The sequence below is a fragment of the Danio rerio genome, chromosome 11, assembly GCF_052040795.2.
Source record: "Danio rerio strain M-AB ecotype USA chromosome 11, GRCz13ab, whole genome shotgun sequence".
NCBI lineage: Eukaryota > Metazoa > Chordata > Actinopteri > Cypriniformes > Danionidae > Danio > Danio rerio.
In genome coordinates, this window is record NC_141031.1 from 29,072,867 (window position 1) to 29,096,795 (window position 23,929).

A 23,929-nucleotide genomic window follows, 5' to 3' on the forward strand; every position below is an offset into this window, starting at 1 on the left:
ATTTAAGGGTATTCTGGGTATAAACCCAAAGTGGCTCACATGTGTAAGTGCAAATGTGGTCCAGTTATTATAAAATAAATGAGGGGCCACTTTTGGCAAATATTATACAGTAAGTTCTGGCTAATATGGCTGTGAGCCTAAAGTGGCCCAGAGAAATTATGGCAAATGTGGCCTAGATATCTTAAAACAAATGTGGGCCACTTTTGGTAAATATTCAGCATAGTAAACTCTGGCTATGTAGGGTGGACTTAAGTGTCTAGTGTGGGCCATATCTGAGCCAAAATAAAAGCAAAGTGTTGACCAGAATAGGGTTAGATCTGATTTATTTGGTTGAATTCTGGCTGATATGTAGTATTGCCATGGCTTATTGTGTCCCAGTTCTGGCAAACAGGAGCATACCCCTCAAGTGCCATCATTCCATGAGGTATGTGGCCCAGATATGAGTGTTTGGTGTGGGCTGGATTTGGACCTCATGAATTTTTCTTTATGGGCAGACAAAAATCTGGGTCTGAACCCAAAGTGGCTCACATGTGTAGGTGCAAATGTGGCCCAGTTATTATAAAACAAATGTGGGCCACTTTTGGCAAATATTTAGCACGGTAAGTTCTGTCTAATGTGGCTGTGAGCCTGAAGTGGTCCAGATGTGATATGAAAAATTGGACCCAGTTATCTTAAGACATATGTGGACCACTTTTGGCAAATATGCGGCACAGTAAGCTCTAGCTAACTTGGTTGTGAGCCTAAAGTGGTCCAGAGAAAATATGGCAAATATAATGGCAAAACTTTTGGCAGATATTCTGCACAGTAAACTCTGGCTATGTAGGCTGGATGTAAGTTTCTGGTGTGGGCTGGATTTACCACATAAACTATGCTATTTGGGAAGGAAAGAATCTGGGTCTAAACCCAATATGGCTAACATGTATAGGTGCAAATGTGGCCCAGTTATTATAAAACAAATGTGGGCCACCTTTGGCAAATATTTGGAACAGTAAGCTCTGGCTAATGTGGCTGTGAGCCTAAAGTGGTCCAGATGTGATATGACAAACATGGCCTTTCTTAATCTTAAGACCTTATTTAATACTATGAATGTAATAAATACTACTCCAAAAATTCACATTATTCAACTTTTTTGGGTCATAAAATATATAATTTCGCTCATAGTAACATGCCACTCTGTACTGTGCTGCATCTATTTTGTGATTGGTTAAATTGTCAGTTTCACAATTACCTCCATTTTACAACCACTTGCACACTCCCTTCTGCTTTTTACTCTGCTGTTACTCCTTCATATGCTTTGTCTATGGTATTTGCTTTAAATTCCTCTTTAAATGTGAGGCACCATGTACCCCTTCCTTCATGCATGTAGCTGCACATATGGAACGAATCAAAGTTTCCACTGGGCTTATGGTAGAGCTGACCCAGCAGCTCTCATCACTGGAAAACCTGAGGTGAAGTTTGGAAAGGAAGTAAATGACCTCATAAATCCATAGTATGTCTGTCTGCTCATGTCTAACACACACACACACACACACACACAGACACACACACGTACGCGCGCGCGCACACATACACACACACACACACACACACACACACACACACACACACACACACACACACACACACACACTAACACACACACAGCTTTACAGTGGTTAGGAATTATGAAGTGTCTTTTTCATTCTCATTCTCACATTTGTCAGAGTGCAGCTTGAACATTTACTCTAAAAATGCTAATTGTTTTAAGCCAATGGTGAGCGAAATGTGGACAAAGTCAGCTGTTGGGTTAAAACTAAATTTTTAACAGTTAAATATGGGTTTGTCCATATTTAACCTAAAATTGGATTGAAATCTCAGCATTTTTAAGAGTGTTGCATCATCCAAATGTCATAACAGTGGGTAGCGCTGTTGCCTCACAGCAGGAAAGTTACTGGTTCGAGCCTCGGCTAGGTCAGTTGGCATTTCTTTTTTATTTTCTTTTTTTTATTGGTGTTTAACAAGACAATACATCATCGTATAAAATACAACATAGGAAAAATTACAGATTGCCATATTTTTCTTATTTTTCCACTATGCCCTCAAAATAAAATAAATAAAATGTATGAATTATAAACAAACATATCCACTAAAAGAAAAAAATACAAATATAGAATTGTCAGTTGGCATTTCTGTGTGGAGTTTGCATATTCTTCCGTGTTGGTGTGGGTTTCCTCTGGGTGCTCCAGATCCCCAACGGTCTAAAGACATGCGGTACAGGTGAATTGGGTAGGCTAAATTGCCCGTAGTGTATGTGTATGCATGAGAGAGTATGAATGTTTCCCATGAGTTGTGGCTGGAAGGGCATCCACTGTGTAAAAACATGTGCTGGATAAGTTGGCGGTTCATTCCGCTGTGGTGACCCCTGATTAATAAAGAGACTAAGCCGAAAAGAAAATTAATAAATTAATAATAATAAAAATAATAATAATTTAAAATAATAATAAAAAAATTATGAAAATAATTCATTTATTCTTTTTAAATCCATAATTAAACTTAACTTAAAATCAAATTAAAATATAATGGAAAATAAAAATATATATATATATATTTTTAGTTTGATCAAAAAACCTTCTATGTATTCTTTCGTTCATTTGTTCATTTTAAGCCACACATGGAAACTATACAGGTATCAGTATTAAGAGATAAATAATTAAGGTCTTCTCATAAAGTTTATATATGGTTTTCTTGCTGTGAGGCAATATAATATAATTTAATATAATATAATATAATATAATATAATATAATATAATATAATATAATATAATATAATATAATATAATATAATATAATATAATATAATATAATATAATGTAATGTAATGTAATGTAATGTAATATAATATAATATAATATAATATAATATAGGTGACGCAGTGGCGGAGTGGGTAGCACGTTCGCCTCACAGCAAGAAGGTCACTGGGTCGCTGGTTCGAGCCTCGGCTCAGTTGGTGTTTCTGTGTGGAGTTTGCATGTTCTCCCTGTGTTCTTGTGGGTTTCCTCCAGGTGCTCCGGTTTCTCCCACAGTCCAAAGACATGCGGTACAGGTGAATTGGTGTAGGCTAAATTGTCTGTAGTGTATGAGTATGTGTGTGTGGATGTGTTCTGGAGATGGGTTGTGGCTGGAAGGGCATCCGCTGCGTAAAAACTTGCTGGATAAGTTGGCGGTTCATTCTGCTGTGGTGACCCCAGATTAATAAAGGGACTAAGCTGAAAATGAATGAATGAATAATATAATATAATATAATATAATATAATATAATATAATATAATATAATATAATATAATATAATATAATATAATATAATATAATGTAATATAATATAATATAATATAATATAATATAATAATCATTCATTCATTAATTTTCTAGTTGGCTTAGTCCCTTTATTAATCCGGAGTCGGCACAGCAGAATGAACCGCCAAATTATCCAGCACTTTGACATCTCTGGGAAACATCCACACACACTCATACACTACGGACAATTTAGCCTACCCAATTCACCTGTACTGCATGTCTTTGGAAACCCACGCGAATGCAGGGAGAACATTCAAACTCCAAACAGAAACGCCAACTGAGCCGAGGCTCGAATCATCGACCCAGCAACCTTCTTGTATAATATAATATAATATAATATAATATAATATAATATAATATAATATAATATAATATAATATAGTATAGTATAGTATAGTATAGTATAGTATAATATAATATAACATAACACAACACAACACAACACAACACAACACAACACAACACAACACAACACAACACAACACAACACAACACAACACAACATAACATAACATAATATAATATAATATAATATAATATAATATAATATAATATAATATAATATAATTTATTTTTCCAGAGATGGGTTGTGGCTGAAAGGGCATCCGCTGCGTAAAAACGTGCTGGATAAATTGGCAGTTCATACCGCTGTGACGACCCTGGATTAATAAAGTGACAAAGCCGAAAAGAAAATGAACGAGTAATGTAATATATATTGGGCGACATGGTGGCTCAGTGGTTAGCACTGTCGCCTCACAGCAAGAACGGATTTGAATTCAGGCTGGGTCAGTTGGCATTTCTGTGTGGAGTTTGCATGTTCTCCCCGTGTTTGTGTGGGGTATCCTCCGGGTGCTCTGTCTGGTTTCCCCAACAAATACAAAGACCTATGTGGGCAAAACCTGTTTTACAATACATACCAAGACTAACAATAAGGCTATCCGTACCCTTTTCCAAAGAGAACTTATTACTGTACCTTATTCAATCTTATTGGATGTCATTAAAGGATCAACTGATTTGCTGGAAAAAAGTGTGGCTGTTACCACAGAAATATTATGTTAGAAATAAAATTAAAGAAATATCTTATAAACTCCTCCACATATTTTATTGAGCAAAACATTATTTACAAAAAATTTAAAGTTGGATTGATGTAAATTGTATTTTTGTAGTGAATATGAGGAGACTGCTTTACATTTATTTTGGCCTTGCTCATACTCAGTCAACTTATGGAGTGAGGTGCAAAAATTTATTAATAAACAATTACAGTGTTCTAAACCTGTCATTGCCGTGGGAAAATTTACTTTTTGCCATTTCTATGTACCATAATCAAGAGGAAAATTGTTTTTATTTAATTAATTATTTTGCTAACAAAATTTTACATTCATAAATGTAAATTAACCAATAGGAAACCGAATTTAAAGGTGTTGATGACTGAATTATGCTTATATATTAGTAGTATCAGAGACTCTCTAAATAAGAAAGCCCTACACACTTTAAAACTTTGTGAACTCAATGTTATTTTAGGTTGCCTTTTAAAATCTGGTATGGGGGCAACAGATAAAAATTAGCTGTTGTGGCTAACTCTGGCTACTGTTTATTAATGAGAACTGTCCCTGTTAAATAAAAAAATAAATAAAATAAGTAAATAAATAAAAACGATCAGCATCATCAGCTGCATAAATCTGGACAAGCTGTGGCAACCCCTTATGAATAAAGGGAATAAGCTGAAGAAAAAAATATTGAATGAATAATATATGGCAAACACACATGCTTCACGTGATCAAAAACACTTTAACTTCCTTAAAAACAATGAAGATGTCATTCTAAGTATAGTCGGAAATCTTCGTGTTTATTTTCACGTTTATACACTAGATACTGTTTAACAATATATCTAAAAGTACTAGCAATGAAGTATTTTCACGGCAATACACTAGATACTGTTTAACAATATATCTAAAAGAAGTAGCAGCAATAAAGTAACCTTTTTGTTTCTATCCGAGAGAACTACAAGCTCCAGTCCAGCAGATGGCAGTAACACACAACCGACCGTTCACACACACATTACCTACTTCTACTTCCGTAGCTCGCAGCAGCATCATTCATAGCAACGAAAACAGCGGTTTGTCTTCACAATGGCAAGTAGATTTTTACCACTGATATATGATCATACATGACTTTAATTGAAAAAACATTTTATTCACCACTTTATTTTTCAGAAGAGTTTTTAAATAGGTAAACAATGACTGCTGGGCGTTGTCATTTGCGAGATGGCCCTTAGTAGCCAACAATTTCTCGAGTAAACAAAAGCAAAAACACGACATTTTTTCAGTAAAGACTAATTTATTAATTTAACGGAACGTTTATCTTGAAGCATACTAACTATTTAGCCGTGTTATAAGCAGGTTTTGTGGTTTAATTGTCTGTTTTAATCTGTTTCAGGCCGAGGTGGAGGAGACTATTAAAAGGATTCAGTCTCAGAAAGGAGTACAGGGAATCATCATTGTTAATGCAGAAGGTATCTATTATTTGCCAATTAAGAAATAAGCAGATGTAATTGCGTGTTTTGGTTGAGCTGCAAACAATGTCATGTGCTTCAGTGCAGCATAAAACAAAGACATCTTTGTTGTTGGGTCTTTAATATGTCCTGTGTGTTTTCTCGTAGGAATCCCCATTAAAAGCACTCTTGACAACACGAGCACAGTTCAGTATGCTGCTAACATCCATCAGCTGCTCATGAAGGCCCGGGGAATAGTGAGGGACATCGACCCTCAGAATGATCTCACCTTTCTACGAGTTCGATCAAAGAAGAATGAGATCATGATTGCACCAGGTAAAGATACATTAGAGATGTAACGGTATGAAAATGTAGTATCATGATTATATTAAAGAAATGTATCACTGTTAAAAATACCAAATCATGTAAGACATTCCACCAAGTTTTACATCTGCATATGAAAAAACAACAAATGCAATCTGCAGTTTTTTTTGCAATCTCGTGGGTTCATTCTAAAACGCTTAACGTTGAAAAAGCCTAACAGGGCTTAAAGGGCACATAGTTTACCCCTTTTTATGATTTAATATTAGTATTATGGTTCTTCTGAGTGTGCCAGTGTAGGTTCAGTTCAAAACACAGTTCAGATGTTTTTATTATAGTGTGTTCAAAAGTGTCATGTTGGGGGCGTTTACACAGTTGCTGTTTTAGGCATGTGTTGCTTCACATGAAAATTAGTTTCGGCTTCCCTCCCAACGTAACAAGGGGGCGGAGCCAAGAGCTTACCCGCTCTGTGTTTGGCAACAGACAAGCAGACTGTGAGATGGAGCAGGAGTGAGAGGATCAGCATTCAGCCGTACATGTTCGACTCGGACAAAGACCAAGCAGAGAGTGTCTTTGTGTCTTTGGACAGTTTTACAGACAACTGTGTTCTAGTTTAAAGTGCCGAGGTTGTACACTGATACTAATAACCACGCACACTGAATTAACTTTGACTGCGACACCGGATGCGCCGCGACATGGCACACCAGACACTCTCTGTGGCGCGGCAGAAACATTAAGTGTCCCGAATCGTCGCGCCACGCATTCTAGAACTCTAAACACAGGCCTACATCAGGGTAAACACAACTGCGGCTGTTTGCGGCGCCCAGCCGCTGGCTTGAAGCGCCATTGTGTTTACCCTGACAGAAACCCACGCCCAGAACTCCAAAATGCAAGGCGCTGCATCAGCGTCACGCGACGCTTCTGGTGTGCGGCCTGCAGGCAACGCACATGAAGCAACGCGCTTGCACTTTTCCAGCTGCACCAAGTTAAGATCACAGGGAGCTTCTGCGACCTCGAGAAATGCAAACGGCTGAAGTTTAAGGTAGACGCAATGAAAAGTACACGTTTGCAAACCTACCTAAAGATACAACCAATAATTCCGATTAGAGCGATAATGTGGAGAATATTGAGCTTATTTTGAGCCTAATAAGCCTAACATCTAAAAATAGAGCAAGGGTGTTCCTTTAGTGATTTCTCTTTGACTCGCGCTGAAAATGGTGAACGTAAATCAACAACCTAAGGATATGATGACCCGCCTGTCAATCAATATTGGTGGGTGGGGGAACCGCACTCCTATGTCAAGTTGCGGTCGCTCTAAAAACCGCTCCAATTGGTCCACAGTTTTATGTTGTTAAATTGAAAAAAAAGGACTGGGTGTGTTTATATCACCCCAATATGACAGTCTATATACTATACTTACACACATGTCTGTCCAAACAGCTTGAAAAGTAGATTTTTTACCATAGGTGCCCATTAATGTACCCAAACATTCACCAGAGAAACTCATATTTATGTCAAACAGTACTTGTAATTAACACTGATTATTGTCAAAAGAAAGGCTTAATGTAACTTTACAACAACCGAGGGAAACTAAATGTTAAAAAGCCTCTTAATAAAATCTAATTTTATTTATAATGGATTAACCCTTGCTGTCAAAAGAATGTGCTTGTGCATGTCATTGACATTCCCACAACAGCATGGGGGAAAACGCTTGGCACAATAATGTTTACTTTAGCTGTGGAAATGGGGCTCTTTCTTTTGCTAGTAGTTGGTGCTAATCACAAGTAAAATTTGTCAAAAATTTTATTTTCCCCACTTGTTGTTAAGGTGCATTCAGCCACATTAAGATTTTTCCTTATAATAGACTTCAGTGGGGGAAGAAAACGCTTAACGTGATGTTTTTCACTTTATCTATGTAATTGGGGTTCAGTCTTTTTACAGTAGTTTAGGGTAATTCATTAATTAATTCATTTTCTTGTTGACTTAGTCTCTTTAGTAATAATGGGTCGCCACAGCAAAATAAACTGCCAACTTATTCACCATATGCTTTACACAGCGGATGCCCTTTTAACTGCAACCCATAACTGGGAAACATCCATACACTGTCATTTACACGCATACACTATGGACAATTTAGCTTACCCAATTCACCTATAGCACATGTCTTTGGACTTGCGGGGGAAACCGAAGCACCTGGAGGAAACCAACGCGAAACAAGGAGAACATGCAAATGGAGCCAGTTGAGGCTTGAACCAATGACCTTCTTGCTGTGAGGCAATATCGCTATCCACCACAGCGCCCCATATTCAAACGGTCTAATTTAATAATAACAACAATAAAAATTAAACAAAGTTAGGATAAGTTCAGCTAATTTGCCTATATCAACACTTCCAGTTCATTCGTGTTTGCGTGGGTTTCCTCCAGGTGCTCCGGTTTCCCCCACGAGTCCAAAGACATGCGGTATAGGTGAATTGTTGGGGTAGGGGTAGTTGTTGATAAAATACAATGAATGGGAAATTTAATAAATAATATAAATCATAAAAATTTAATAAGTAATATATTTTCATTACCTTAAGGCTTGAACCATATCTGATCTAGTAACAACCCTGATTTAGATCGATTTACATACTAATAAAATTTTAAATGTTATTTGGAAAAATGTAGTTTTGTTTTAGCAGTATATTATTCTTTTTTATATTACTCATTGTAATGCTATGTGTTTGTTTATTTAACACTTACTTATATGAATACTTTATTTTAAAATAATTATCCAGCTGCTATTTATTTATTTTTGCAAATTTAACAAGTTATTATTAAATTGTATGTATTAGCCTTATTCTTAATACAATGTTAGGCTTATTTTAATACAAAAGTATTAATTACTTTTATTTATTGATATATATGTTTTATTTAAGCCTTTTCTCTGAACATTTCACTGAATGGGTCCCCCGGACCTTATTTTGAAAAGCCCTGATTTAGGGTAAAGTCTAGATAGAAATAGGATACACTGCTGGCTAGAAGTGCGATATGCACATCAATATAGCAGCAATTTTAATGACACTGTATAACAATAATTAATATTTTTACATTACTGTTTACAGGTTTAGAGTTAGGGTAGGGGTTGATGTTTTGTTATAAATGCCATAATGTTGTACATTCAAGTCTATCTTTACAAAAACCAATTTGCGTGTTGTATTATTCTGTAATGTGCTATATAAATCTGATATCAACTAATTGTAATGATCAGAAATTAATCATATATTTACTCTGTTTTCTCCACAGACAAGGACTATTTCCTGATCGTCATTCAAAATCCCACAGAGTAGTCCTTCTAAGTACTTCTGAAGTATTTTTTTTTCTGTAATTACAGGCCAAAAGTGTTTCATTTAATGTTTCAGTGAGGTTTATATAGTACTATTAACCACATAACATTACAGGAAGTTGCTTCTTATCCTATTATAAAAATATGGTTTGTACTGCTCTTGCTTATCATTCCAATAGTTTGCCATATACTTAATTTATTGTTTTCTCATTCTCATTTTTGCAAGTACTCCAAACTGTTCATCATCAAAAAGCAAAAACATGACACTATTACATACTGTACTTGTTTGTGAATGCTAACAGGACAATAAAACAACAATGTATTTCCTTTTATTACTTTTTGTGGCTGTGTGTATTCATATTGAATGGAAAAGGTGCTTTGTTTTTTGCCATAATATAAATTTAGTTTAGGTTTATATAGAGAATTGAAAATGATTTCATGTTTAAAATAATTCTTGTAAATGGCTGCAAAAACCTGTTTGAATTTAAATTGATCGCAAAAGAAGAAAATATTTTTTAGAAATGTTGAAAACTCTTGACTTAATTTTGCATTTTTCCCCACTACAATGGATATCAATGGTTACCGGATTCCAACATTCTTCAAAATATCTTCTATTTCATTTAATAGGAAATATTAACCCATAATAGTCTAAAACCAGTTGAGGTTAAGCAAATGCTGAGTAAATGTTTAGTTTTGGTTAAACTATTCATTTAAAGAGGACTCTGTCTCTTTAAATCTGATGACGTCACGAGCTTTAGTATATTGTCTCGAGCTGTTTTGCTTACAGTGAGTCAGGAGCTCGAAAAGAAGCCGAGTCGACCGACAATTCAGCATATAATAACACGCAAACCCTTTAAACTACTTTTAACCACATTCAAGCACAGTTATGCCATCCGACAGACCCTTCAAACAACGACGGAGCTTCGGTAAGATGAGTTTTATTCGTGCCTTGTCAGCCGAAGTGTATTTGTTTATCAGGTTTGTTTTTGTCCCTAGCCTGCTAGCAACTGCGTGACACACTGTTTACATTCCTCTACAAAGCTCTAAATGCTTATGAGACGATTATAGAAATAAATATTAAAGTCTAAATGACAGTTTTTAACAAAAACCGACAGAGGTCAGTTGCTAAACAGTAAGCTAGCTTGGGCTTTTTTATAGGCCTTGTGTTTAAATTTTATCAGCTTTATTTTTTTTACAACTGTTGTGTTTGTAAATACGTATATAACCTTATATTTAACTTTTTACTTAGAAACATAGATGAATGACATATAGTTACAGATATGTAGCTAGATAAATGTGTTGTTTACCAGCTTTGTGAAAATGTGAGATCAACATTTCTTTTTTTTGACAGTAGTGTTTTTCTGTTACATTTGGTGTAAATGATGCATTTATATATTTAGAATATTTATTGTTTGACAATAACATTGAAGGAAAGGATGGACTGTACACGTGCTGTTGATATGATGCTGTAATATGAGCTCTTTCTCATAGTCCAGACTGTGGACAGGGTGTGGGGAGGGAGGAGCATAAAACCCTTGCATAATCTTCCTAAACATAACAAGTGCAACATAGATTTGCTGTTTCAAACACATCTGTAAGAGTCCGGGTCAATATGATCTGCATACAGTCTTATATTTGTCCAGCCTTTGGGATTATACAATTGACACGGATGACCCAGACATGACATCAGTAAAAATGACACACAAGTTAGGAAGCTTACCCTGATAAGCAAGCTGGATTTTTTTTAGTTTTACTTTGAAATATACTTGCAGTGGTAGCCAGAATGAAACACAAGTTACCCACATCATCACTTAAATAGATATTGATTTTCGACAAACAAAACATAAGTTAATTTTTACAATTTTATTTATTATGACATTGTTATACAGTTTCTTTTCAATGGCTTAAAGTAAAAAGACTGTTGAAAAAAATCCACTATTTCTCTTACTTTTATACTATTCAGGAGCCATTTGCACCCTCTGACAGGTAAAATCTGCTTCTTTCACTCCAAGTTCAAAGCAAACTCGAATGCCAAAGCATTTTAGAAATGTATAGAAAATAGCCTATGTAATATATTAACATAAATTAATAAAATAATCAGCAGATGAGAAATAAATGATAGAAAAGGAATAAAAACAGACAATGTCTCTAAAAATGCAAATCTTGTAAATTTTAATTACAAGATTAAAACGTGTAGTTTATTTAAATAATGCAAATGCGTTGATTAACCATTGTTGAGCTTTCAGAGTGATAACAAAAGATATTAAACCTTTTAACAGAAATTAATGTTTGTTTGTCTGTTATACTGTACATTATGGTGGAATAGGTTTGTAGAGTAGGGCATGTCAAACAACACATCCGCAATTATTTTTCCTCAAGTTTTTAGGAATGTTTATTGAGCGTTTCTGCTAAACAGGTTTGACATAAGCAAATTCAGCAAATGCTAATGCAGTGATTACAGTGTTTTCAGGAATGAGTCTTGAAAATATACTTACTGTGTATTTTGAATTTGGACTGTAAAATGTATATTATTCAGAAGTGTACCAAATTTCTGTTTGTTTTTTGTCTTTTCAGCTGATCGTTGCAAGGAAGTGCAGCAGATACGAGAGCAGCATCCTAATAAAATTCCGGTGAGAAACTAGTTTTGTTTTATGCAAGTGTCATAAATGAATTTAGACTTATTGCTTTAGCCTTATTGCTTTCAAGATGTCACTTACCTGTCAGCTCCGGATTTCTTTTAAGATCCTGAAATTTATTACTCTAAAACAATGGGCTTCAACTTCTATGAGGGCCTTGGGGTGACTTAGAATTATTGAAAAAGAAAAGATGAAGCTAAAGCAGTTAGAAATACTGCATTTATTTAACAAAGCATCAATCATTTTAAAGTGTGATTTCTAGACCTTGGAAATATAAAAATAAGTAATATTAAAATACATTGTTCTATGTATCCACAGCTCTAAACCATTATATGAATATATCAAAATATATTAGGAAATAATCTTAATTTTTTATTGTAATCTTTATCTTTAGTGAAATATATTAGGAAATATATTTCAAAGACAAGACATTCCATTCTGTCATCTGCATCAAATTCAGTATAAGTGATTTTTATATACAGTTCTCTCCCCAGTTTGAAAATTTTTGGAGGCGAAATTTTTTTCCCCATTTCTCGGTGCATATGGATAATATATATTGGTGCATTTGATCAAAACCGATAATTAAACAGATATTTTTATTAAAAATAATATTTCAGTCACAGAACATATTTAGAAATGAAAAGATAATATATTTAAATTAATGCAAAATATTGCAAAAAAAAATTACAAACTACAACATTTCAACAAAATTGTATATATTTTTTGTAAAAGTTCCTAAGGCTCCTATGGCTTCAGTACTGAATAAACTAATGTATATGCACAAATAAAATATTGTACAGTATCCTATAGAAAATATTAATTGAAATCAGACATTTGTGGGGGGTGTACTCGTATATGCTGAGCACTGTACATAAAAAGCATAGTAACTTTCTACTTTAATGTTCTACTTTAACATTTTGACATTATATGCTAAATGATTAGAAAATATTGATCTATAATCATTTAGCATATAATGTAAAAATGCAATGGCAGCAGCTGGCTTTATTGTAATAAAATGTATAAAAGAATAGGTGATCATACTAAAACTGCACTAAAATGATTAAAAAGAACATTTTAATGTCATGATCAAATTATTCTTGTTTAAATATGCCTGAAGATTTTTCAAATATAAACTATTGCACTGACTAGTATTTTAGATTGTGTCTGATAGTCACTATTGTATAATCTGATAAAACCTATTCTAATGTATGAACATTTGAAATCTATATTACAGTGTTGTATATTTGGTTTGTATAAATATATTTCAAAGGATATGTTGTCTAAAAAAAATGCTACTAGACCCATTTCAACACTTTTTCTTCTTCCAGGTGATCATTGAGAGGTATAAGGGGGAAAAGCAACTTCCAGTCTTGGACAAGACCAAGTTCCTTGTCCCTGACCATGTTAACATGAGTGAGCTGGTAAAGATTATCAGGTAAACATCCATAAATTCAGTGCCTAATTTTGACTTTGGAAAATTTAAATGCACAAAAAAACAGGACGTTGAGACTTATTGATATCAGCTGAAAGTCATGAAGAAATGGAGATAAACAGAAATATTTTTGTGCAAGTCACTGTAAGCAGTAAATAGCATTTACTTTAGCTGTATCCAGTTTGTTTACTTGTCTGATGGGGGAGGAGAATGCTATGCGGTTCCAGTTAAAAGTGTCTTCTGACCCCGTCATCAACAGGAGACTTTAGCAAAACTCTTTTCAACTGCTTGAACTTGAAAACTGTTTGCGCAACATCCACATTCTTTGTGGCGGGCTATTTTCCTATTTCTTTTGTGATGCTTGAATGTGAAAGCAAGTTATCTTTCCTCTTGTAAGATCAGTGTTGCCTTCCAGGTATTTGAACACAGACTCGGTCAGATGATCAGACTAGAGACACATGCTGCCGATCATACTTCATAATCCTTGCCTATGAGTCATGGCTGCCATATTATTTATAGATCAGGCTTGAAATCATGATTAAATTTTGAGTTCAAAGGTGAAGTTTCTGACACTTCACTGTAAAAATTAGGATTCTAACAAAATGCTAAGGTAATTTTCTTATGTGTAGTTTAACATGGAATTTTGAAGTTATCTTACTGCATATGTTTCAGTGAAATTATCTAATTTGATGCTCTCAAAAAACAGAAATGAGTTTAAAAAAAAAAAAACCTTGTCCATCATTATATTTTTAGGCCAGGTTTTCTTGTATTAATGCAAGCAGCATACATTTAGGCAAAAAGCTGTATTTGTATTGAAGTGTATTATTATTACCCCATTTCCATTCATAAATCTATTTTACACGTGGTGCAAAAAATAATTCCTCTTAGGACCTTCAAGGCCCAAATTACCCCACTGAAACCCATTAAAATGGCAGTATTTCATTCCAGTGCCATTTAAGTGCTTTTGTTAACAGGTTTCCATTTTGTTGGCAAGGTTTCTGAATTATAAAGTATTAGTAATAAAGTCTTATTATCTGACTGGAATGAAAAAAGTAAAAACTAAGGTCAGTGTAATTAGCCACCTAAAGAAATATATATTTTTTTAATTGGCTACAGAACAAACCAATGTTTGCATAATTAACCAAATTTACCAAGTTAAGCCTTTAAATTGTACTTTAAGCTGAATACTACTACCTTGCAAAATATCTACTAAAATATTATGTACTGTCATCATGGCAGAGACAAAAGAAATTAGTTATTAGAGATTACTTTTAAAACAGTTGTGTTTACAATGTGTTGAAGTTTATTGTGCAGACCTACTTTTATTTATTCATTTTCTCTTCGGCTTAGTCCCTTTATTAATCTTGGGTCACCACAGCGGAATGAACCGCCAGCCCTACTGGAATGTATGTAAAATAATATATTTACACTGTACAAAATGCAGGGTTCAACAAAAATTGCTTCATGTTGTCCCAACACAATTCGATTGTTAACTTGATTGTTGTTACACATTTAAGTGGATTGTATATAAAACAATTAGGTTGTCAAAAAAACCAAAGAATTGTGTTGAGTCTGCTTATCTCAAATAAGTGGTTTAAACAAGCAGTAAAAATATTTTTTAGTGTAGTTTTTTCAACAATAGTGGCAATATATAAACAATCTTAAAAAGGGTGCTAATGTAGTTTTATCATGGCTTTATTGGCTAATATTGTAGATCTCATCATGGCTGATATTGGTGAAAATTTTTTTTTTACATTTTTTAAAATATGATACTTTTATGATGGTATTTGGAAATATTTTTGCGCCCTGTGGACTTTTGTAACTTTTAACATTGACATGCAAGTGCTTAAGAAACTAAAGAGCAACTGTGGATTAAGCGGAACAGCCTTGCATTTGCCTTGAATGTGCATGTTTTAGTCATTATAATCAACTCTGAAATCTCTCGCAGGCGTCGACTGCAGCTCAACCCCACCCAGGCCTTTTTCCTTCTTGTCAATCAGCACAGCATGGTCAGCGTGTCCACCCCCATTTCTGAGATCTACGAACAAGAGCGTGACGAAGACGGCTTCCTCTACATGGTTTACGCCTCCCAGGAGACCTTCGGCTGCTAAACAGGCCGACTCGACCTTCGACAGGAACAGACGTCACCCAAATGCACCCGATTATTTAGCTCTGTCCCCATCATCACTACTCTGGTAGGAAATACATAAAAACCGTTGCGTTTTCTCCATTTGACACTATAGTGCAAAGTAAAGCACTAGTATAAACACTACACTGATATTTCACCCCATTTTAAACCTCCTACTTTTCCTTTAAAAGCTAAGCGTAGGTTTTGTATTTGGCTCCGTGACTTTTTTTCCCTTTGTATTTTTATTATCTTTAGGCGAATATGTCAAATAATAAGTAACACATGTTGATGTAAATAGGTAAGAGTGTGTGTGTTTTTTATTATTTAGGATTGATTTGTTTTTTCTGTTTGTTTGCTTGTAGTAAATAATAGCCTGTTACCAGACCGCAGTGGTGCTGGTGTAAGATTGTGAAAATCTTACAGAAGAATTAAGTGCTTATTAATCAAAACGCAGCATCATTTTCATTAAATCAACTATTAGACCCGTTTTTTTGGGTCCCAAGATAAAACTGAAAGGAGAACAATAATTGAACTGATCCGAAGAATTTCTGGGTGTAAAAAAAACCTCATTGATCACTCACTGTAAAATAAAGATACTGCCTGACGGTAACTGTACTGTATATGTGTGAGCCGGAAGAGCAGCAAAGATCTTTTGGCATACAGTATTCTGCAGTCACATCATTTTTAGAATAAACTGCTTTATTTGCACAATTTAAAAAAAACATCTAAGAGGACAAACTGTTCAACAAGTATAGCACATAATTATATTCTCTTTTATTCTTGATTTTTTTCCTCCTGTGTCACCATACGAGCTGTATGCCTTCTGTTAAATCTCAGATGAAGGGATCGTGATGCACTACTTCGCATGTTGGGTTTCTCAACCTTTTTTATATTGATTTATGCTATAGATTTGTTAATTATTTCAGCTTTATTTAAAGAGACTTTTTAGGTGTTTTCAAACCAAAAAAAAAAAAAAACTGAAATATGTCAATGGATGTTTGAAAAACAAGTGTGTGTATAAATCATTGTACAAAAAAAAAAGTGTTCTGTTGTTTTTTTTCTAAATGCATAAGCACTGATGATACACTGTTCAGTAGACCTGGTATGAACAACAAATCTAGTCTCAAAAATGAAAACTTCTTGAAGAACGTTTGACAAACACTTTGAATTGTAACACATACAGTATGTTTTATGCAAATCATGTGAAAAAAAAAGTGTTAAAGACAAATAAACATTTTACACTAAGAACAGTAACTATTAATATCACAACATATCTTTGCGTCTGTAATTCACAGATCGTTATAATTAATATCATACAATTATTTAATCATCTAAATGGCAATGAACAAATATGCAAGTATTTTTACTTTTGCTTTACAGCATTTTTGAAATAACTTTGTAGTTGTAATAATAACTAATATTGTTATAAATAAATAACTTTATTTTTGTCCTGTTATGAGAGAATAGGGCAGAATTCTATCATGCATACTATAGTATTCTGCACAGTGAAAACGCTACATTATTTCAAAATGGTGCTGACACTGGATAGTTTATTTCATGTCTTATGTGTATTGTTTTTAAATACATTGATGAAAATTTTGATGACCATTTTATAATATTTTGAATGCACCTTGATAATATTACCATGATCAAATTAGAACAATTTTTTAAATTACACAAAAAATGCTGGATTATTTCAACTCAATTTTGGATAAAATATGGGCAAAATGAACCACTGTGTTATTATAGGACCAAATAAAACCCAAAGTAAAGGTTTGTCCGTATTTTCCCAGTTTTGGTTAAAATAACCTAGCGTTCTTGTGTATTCGTTCATTTTCATTTTGCTTAGTACCTTTATTCGGCAGGGGTCACCACAGCGGAATGAACTGCCAACTTATCCAGCATATGTTTAACACAGTGCATGCCCTTGCAGCTGCAACCCAGTACTGGGAAACATCCATACATACTCATTCACACACATACACTACCGACAATTTAGTCTGTTCAGTTCACCTACAGCACATGTCTTTGGAAAGTGGGAGGAAACTGGAGCACCCCTAGGTAACTCGTGCCAACGAGGGAAGAACATGCAAAGTACACACAGATATGCCAACTGACCCAGCCGGGACTCGAACCAGAGACCTTCTTGCTGTGAGGCTATAGTGCTAACCACTGTGTCGCCTTTTTTAGAGTGTGTGTATATTTCATCATATTAACTCTCGAGTAAACAGGGTTAGACAATACATCCAGATTGAACCAATAGAAGACAAACTCAATAAAACAGTGAATAAACAGTCTGTGTGATATGGAGGAAGCTTTATTTTGTCAAGTTATTTTCACACCCATAACTGTAAAGTAATGGACAGTTTATAGATGTTTTTCCCTTGAACAAGTCTTGATTGTTATTATAAGCTTAACATAGTCTATACCTGAGTGGTTTTCAACCAGGTGTTCCTGTATGTTATGAACAGCACCGTATTTTAAGATAATACTGACCAACAATGTGTGATTCCGCAAAACAGAAACAAAAAAACAAACATAGGAAATGTAGCTTTAAGGCGAGACACTGCAGGCAAAACTCTGATTTGTTTTCTTAAACCTTACAATTTTAAGATTGTGGACTTTTTGGCTTTTGATAGTGTTTTTTTTCAGTCTAATGTAATGAAAACATCCAATGTATACAGATAGTCAGAATTATTAGCCCCCCTTGGATTTTATTATTTTTTTAAAAATATTTCCCAAAGCAAGAAAATTTTCACAACATGTCTAATCTAATTTTTCTTCTGGAGAAAGTGTTATTTGCCTTATTTCAGCTAGAATGAAAGCTGTTTTTAGTTTTTTAAATAACCATTTCAGGTCAATATTATTAGTCCTTTAAAGCTTTTTTTTTTTTTTAATATAATCTATAGAACAAACCATCATTATACAATAACTTGCCTAATTACTCTAACCTGCCTAGTTAACCTAATTAACCCAAATAAAACCTTATAAGATAAATTAAATCAGTTATTAGAAATGAATTATTAAAACTATTATGTTTAGAAATGTGTTGAATAAATCTTCTCTCTGTTAAGCAAACATTTGGGAAAAATATACAGAGGAGCTAATAATTCCGACTTCAACTGTATATATATATATATATATATATATATATATATATATATATATATATATATATATATATTAAAACTGTTTATATGTGCTGAGCTTAAATACAATGTGCATGTGTCTGTTGCTTTATTTTAAACGTGCATCTGTTGGCTCATTACAAACATACATGTATGGCAAATTTCACAAAATACACGTTAAACTAACAAAAGACATTTTAAACCTCTTTCATGCCTCTTCAGGGTGGCATTAATCTGTATATCCTGCATTTTGCATTCTGACAAGCTGTGAATGCTCCATTGTAATCCATGGCTTCCTGCTTAACAAAACTGCTCCTTAACTCTTTCAAAATAAAAGTCCCACATACATAACAACTTAGTTATATTAATAAAAATAAGGAAAAAATATGTAACTGTTGTGTATAATCTCAGCCCGGGGCGTGGATATTTATGATCCCATGTGTATAGCCGGAGTTAATGTTTTTGTTCCAAGTGGCCTGTTTTTCACTGGGATTTTACATTCTCAGGATTTACATGAGAATGAGGGAAACAAGTGTGTTTTAGACTCACAGTATGCCATTTTCATGATTTGAAGTTTTATTATTCGGCTATTCCAAGCTATAAACAGATTTTCATTCTAAGGCACCTTTAATATAATCATTGGTGGAAACAGTACTGAAATAACATACTTAAGTAAAAGTACCATTACTTGCCTAAAATGTAGTGCAAAGTATCTGTTGTAAATATTACTCAAAGTATGAGTTAAAAGACCTTTTTAAAAGTACTTCAGAGTAGTGAGAATTATTCTGTAAAAAGCTGATGCATTTACATGTAATTTGTGGATGTGTAAACGTAACATTCTGTAGTGCATTTAGTTATTGGCCAGCAGGCACACAACATCATTAGACATTAATATTTTGTTAGATTTAGGTTGTGTTGTCAGGTGACCAAAATTCAATGTCTAGTCAGCGTCTAAAGACAATGTTATTTTGATGTCCAATAAAAACGTTGATTTCAGGTTGTGTTAGAAAGTGACCAAAATCCAACTTTAAACAAACATCTTAAACTAATGTCATATTGAAATCAAATACTGACATTTATTCATCAGGTATGGCAACCGAAATCCAACATCTCATAGATGTCATAATGGTAACATCCACACAACGTCAAGCTGTAATATCATAATACGTTGATATTTGGTTGATTTTTAGGTTGGACTTTGGACATTGACGTCGGCCTGACGTTGGGTTCTGACGTCAACCCGATTTTCATTTCCAAACAAAATGAAACTTCACCACGACATTGGAGTACAACGTCAATCTGGCGTCATGTTGACACTTTGGGCTGCTGGGTGTTTAAGGCCATTTCCGTTTTTGTACAATAAACAAAATAATAAAGTAATGACTGCATTTTAAAGGAAAGTAGTGGAGTAAAAGTACTAAAAATGTACTCAAGGCAAAGTAAAATTTCACATTTTTAATACTACTTATTTAATTACAATTTCTTCCTAATTACAGTAATTTGAGTATTTGTAATTTGTTACTTTACACCACTAAGTATAATACATTAACCGGGAAAGTATGCTACTAACTATTTACAATTTATTAATTTTATTTCTTTTTTTTCACCATATTTACCTGCAGTGTCTTACCTTGTTTAAAATGAGTAATGTGTTTCATTCTAAATGATACGCTAAATGATTTACACAAACTATTTACAGAAATATGTGTCATTATAAATGAAAATGAGCTAAATGATTTAAACAACTATACACAGACATATAAACAAAGACAAATGCATGGCTAATCTTGGTCCCATTGCCCAACGTGGCTTGTTAGTTAGTGCGTATCATCCATTGACCATCAGATGGCAGCAATGTAACGGAGATTTAGCAGGAGATGAGCAGCGAGTTGGTGAGAGACTGGTGACTCTGTGATCTCTCTATGGTCTCGCCGTTAGACAGGATTTCACACGCGGCCAGTTCATGACAGAGAGCGTTCAGCACCTCTAAAATATGCGCTTTCCCTGCAGAGAAGACGTAGGCCCCGTTTACACTAGTGCGTATTAGTTTTAAAACGGCGTTTTAGAATGAAAACGATCCGCGTCCACACTCGCGTTTTACCCAGCGTTTCTGAACTGCTCTCCGTCCACACCAAAACGCTGAAAACGCACATCACGTGACCACACACACACACTTTGGCAATCGCTGGAGCCCATCTACCCAGATGAGAGCTCTGCTAGTCGGACTTCTCATCAAGCATCTCCCGCTGGATCTAATCTCACTATATTTATTAAACATGATATTTCATTCATCTTGTTGTCTTTATCTAACGACATATTCCCTGACTTTGGTCACTGGAATCTATTACTTGTTCTCAGGTAACGTGTTTTGGCTGAGCGCAAAGATAAGTTAATGATTAATGTAAGCACGTAGCCTACATTCTGTATATTGACTGATCGCTTGCCTTTATTTCCTATAATGTATAAACTTATTGTATGTTATACTTTTATAATGGCCATTATCGATTATTAAAACTGATATTCAGCAAAAGAGAGGGTGTGTTTCGTATTTTCACTGAAATTGAAAGGAGGCAGTTGTTATCGGCTCCGTTTTGTTATAAATATCCACACAGTGAAGATGACTCTCATGCAGCACGACGCCTCAACATTTCTGCTGTCTGTTAAGTTGTTAATATTAAAATAAAAATAGGCAGTTCCTTATATCAAGTTTACATTTTATTGTTGAGAAAGTGAAACAACGTAGCCAAGGTGATGTGAATGAAGTTATAAAGTACACTGTTCCCTGTGAAGATTGACGCGTGTCCTCGGTATGTTTTCCATATCAAACTGAGAAGAAGAGATGCAGCCTTGATCAAACTTGCGAAGTCTGAACTTACACGGAGAAGATTCAGGACTGAACTGTGTGTTAGGCTACTTAATATTGAGGAAAAGCCCCAATCAGAGAGGCGAATGTCTGCAGCCCCGCCTCCGTTTTCAGATATCTCCGTCTTTCCCCATCCACACTGAGACGGAGCTGCAGCGTTTTAGAATGAAAACGGCCTCTCCAGCGTTTTCGAAACGCTCCGTTTTCGGCGCTCGAGAACTCCGGCGTAGTGTGGACGGATGGCGTAACCGTAGCAAAACTTATGCGTTTTCAAACTAAAACGCATTAGTGTAAACGGGGCCGTAGTTTAGATGTTTGTGAAGTTAATTTAATCTATATGCAGCATAATGGGATCCAACTGCAACAAGAATGTGTTATAAACAGTACATGACAATTACACCTCTGTAATAAAACATGTTCAGTATTTAAACGACAAAATAACCTTTGAATTGTTTCATTTTTATATATTTTTTGTTCATGTTAATTTCAGTTAAACTTATTTTTAGTTTTAGCTGTGGTTTGCAACAGATAAAACTTATAAATACAAAAGAAAAGGTATACAAGACTATAATGCTGAATTCTGGCTTTATAACTAGAAATGTGACTTTATAATGCATAATTCTGACTTATTAAACTTGAATTCTGACTTTAGAAACCGAAATTTTGACTTAATAACTTGGAACTGCAACTTTATAATTTGAAATCGTGACTTTGTTACTCGGAATTGTGACTTTATAATTCGGAATTCGGACTTTATAATGCAGAATTGTGACTTTATAACTCGGAAATCTGACTTTGTAACTCGAAATTATGACTATAATGCAGAAATCTGACGTTATAACTCGGAATTCTGACTTTATACCTTGGATTTATGACTTTTTAACTTGGAATTGACAATTACTCGTAATTCTGACTTTATAATGCATAATTTTGACTTTATAACCCGTAATTCTGACTTTATAACTCAAAATTATGACTATAATTGCTACTTTACAACTTGTAATTCTGACTTTATAACTCGGAACTGCAACCTTAAAATTTTAAATTGTGACTTTATAACTTGGAATTCTGACTTTACAATACAGAATTCTGACTTTATAACCCTTAATTGTGACTTTATAACTTGGATTTCTGACTTTATGACTCAGAATTCTGACTTTGTAACTTGGAATTATGACTTTGCAATGCAGAAATCTGACTTTATAACTCGGAATTTTGACTTTATAATGCATAATTGTGACTTTATAACCCTGAATTGTGACTTTATAACTCGGATTTCTGATTTTATAACTCAGAATTCTGACTTTGTAACTCGAAATTATGACTTTGCAATGCAGAAATAATGCATAATTGTGACTTTATAACCCGGAATTGTGACTTTATAACTCAGAATTGTGACTTTATAACTCGGAATTCTGACTTCGAACTTGGAATTATGACTTTGTAATGCAGAATTGTGACTTTATAACCTGGAATTGTGACTTTATAACTCGAAATTCTGACTTTATAACTCGAAATTCTGACTTTATAACTCAGAATTCTGACTTTGTAACTAGGAATTATGACTTTATAACTCGGAATTCTGACTTTGTTACTCGGAATTATGACTTTGTAATGCAGAATTGTGACTTTATAACCCGGAATTGTGACTTTATAACTCGAAATTGTGACTTTATAACTCGAAATTGTGACTTTATAACTCAGAATTCTGACTTTGTAATTTGGAATTATGACTTTGCAATGCAGAATTCTGACTTTATAACCCGGAATTGTGACTTTATAACTCGGAATTCTGACTATATAACCTGGAATTGTAACTTTATAACTCGGAATTCTGACTTTGTAACTCGAAATTATGACTTTATAACTTGGAATTCTGACTATATAACTCGGATTTATGACTTTTTAACTCGGAAATCTGACTTTATAACTCAAAATTATGACTATAACTAGGAATTGCTACTTTACAACTCGTAATTCTGATTTTACAACTCATAAATCTGACTTCATAACCAGGAATTATGAGTTCATAAATCGGAATTATGACTTTATAACTCAGAACTGTGACTTTCTAATTTTTTATTTTAGTTTATTTATTTTACATTTTTAGATTCTGTGGCGGGTTTGGGCTTCCATTCTCCACTGTGTACAATTAATGCAGATTTTTGTTTACCTTTACATCATAGTTTATATTAAAACAATTTAAAGTTGTCCCTTTAGCAGCCCACTTCATGTCTAATCCTTCTGCCTCATTACATTGCATAGCAGGCCTGGT

At 34.1% G+C, this 23,929-nt stretch overlaps 3 protein-coding genes and 1 long non-coding RNA gene across 6 annotated transcripts in view; 3 read left to right on the forward strand and 1 right to left on the reverse strand.

Moving 5' to 3' along the window:
* Positions 1-5,388: 5,388 nt before the first annotated feature.
* Positions 5,389-9,799, forward strand: dynlrb1 (dynein, light chain, roadblock-type 1). Of its 2 annotated transcripts, none has more exons than XR_015501856.1 (4): positions 5,389-5,465; positions 5,770-5,845; positions 5,993-7,275; positions 9,000-9,799. XR_015501856.1 is itself a non-coding variant. In NM_201188.2 (4 exons), the coding sequence occupies exons 1-4, from the start codon at positions 5,463-5,465 to the stop codon at positions 9,469-9,471; spliced, it is 291 nt and encodes a 96-aa protein (NP_957482.1). In that variant the 5' UTR covers positions 5,420-5,462; the 3' UTR covers positions 9,472-9,799. The 2 variants fall into 2 exon arrangements, 1 of the variants encoding a protein (NP_957482.1); NM_201188.2 differs by having other exon boundaries at positions 5,420-5,465; positions 5,993-6,160; positions 9,428-9,799.
* A 473-nt stretch (positions 9,800-10,272) lies between these two features.
* map1lc3a (microtubule-associated protein 1 light chain 3 alpha) lies at positions 10,273-16,704 on the forward strand. Its single transcript, NM_214739.1, is given in 4 exon segments — positions 10,273-10,393; positions 12,042-12,097; positions 13,432-13,538; positions 15,484-16,704. Coding segments are annotated over 4 exon segments (366 nt in total). The 5' UTR covers positions 10,273-10,353; the 3' UTR covers positions 15,647-16,704.
* Positions 16,705-17,960: 1,256 nt separating this feature from the next.
* The window catches only part of efcc1 (EF-hand and coiled-coil domain containing 1), a 70,108-nt gene continuing 64,139 nt past the window's right edge, over positions 17,961-23,929 (reverse strand). For both annotated transcript variants that reach the window (XM_087273794.1, XM_087273793.1), the window contains exon 8: positions 17,961-20,795. In XM_087273794.1, coding sequence (XP_087129920.1) covers positions 20,659-20,795 — 137 coding nt within the window. In that variant the 3' untranslated portion in view covers positions 17,961-20,658. The remainder of the gene's footprint in view (positions 20,796-23,929) is intronic.
* Positions 18,910-23,729, forward strand: LOC147834829 (uncharacterized). Its single transcript, XR_015502673.1, has 3 exons — positions 18,910-20,812; positions 21,961-23,467; positions 23,671-23,729. It is a non-coding gene; the product is annotated as an uncharacterized LOC147834829 (long non-coding RNA).

Coding starts and splice junctions, on each gene's coding strand:
- dynlrb1 (NM_201188.2), top strand. Junction 5,846..5,992: donor CATCATTGTTAATGCAGAAG/GTATCTATTATT, acceptor GTTTTCTCGTAG/GAATCCCCATTAAAAGCACT. Junction 6,161..9,427: donor TGAGATCATGATTGCACCAG/GTAAAGATACAT, acceptor TTTTCTCCACAG/ACAAGGACTATTTCCTGATC.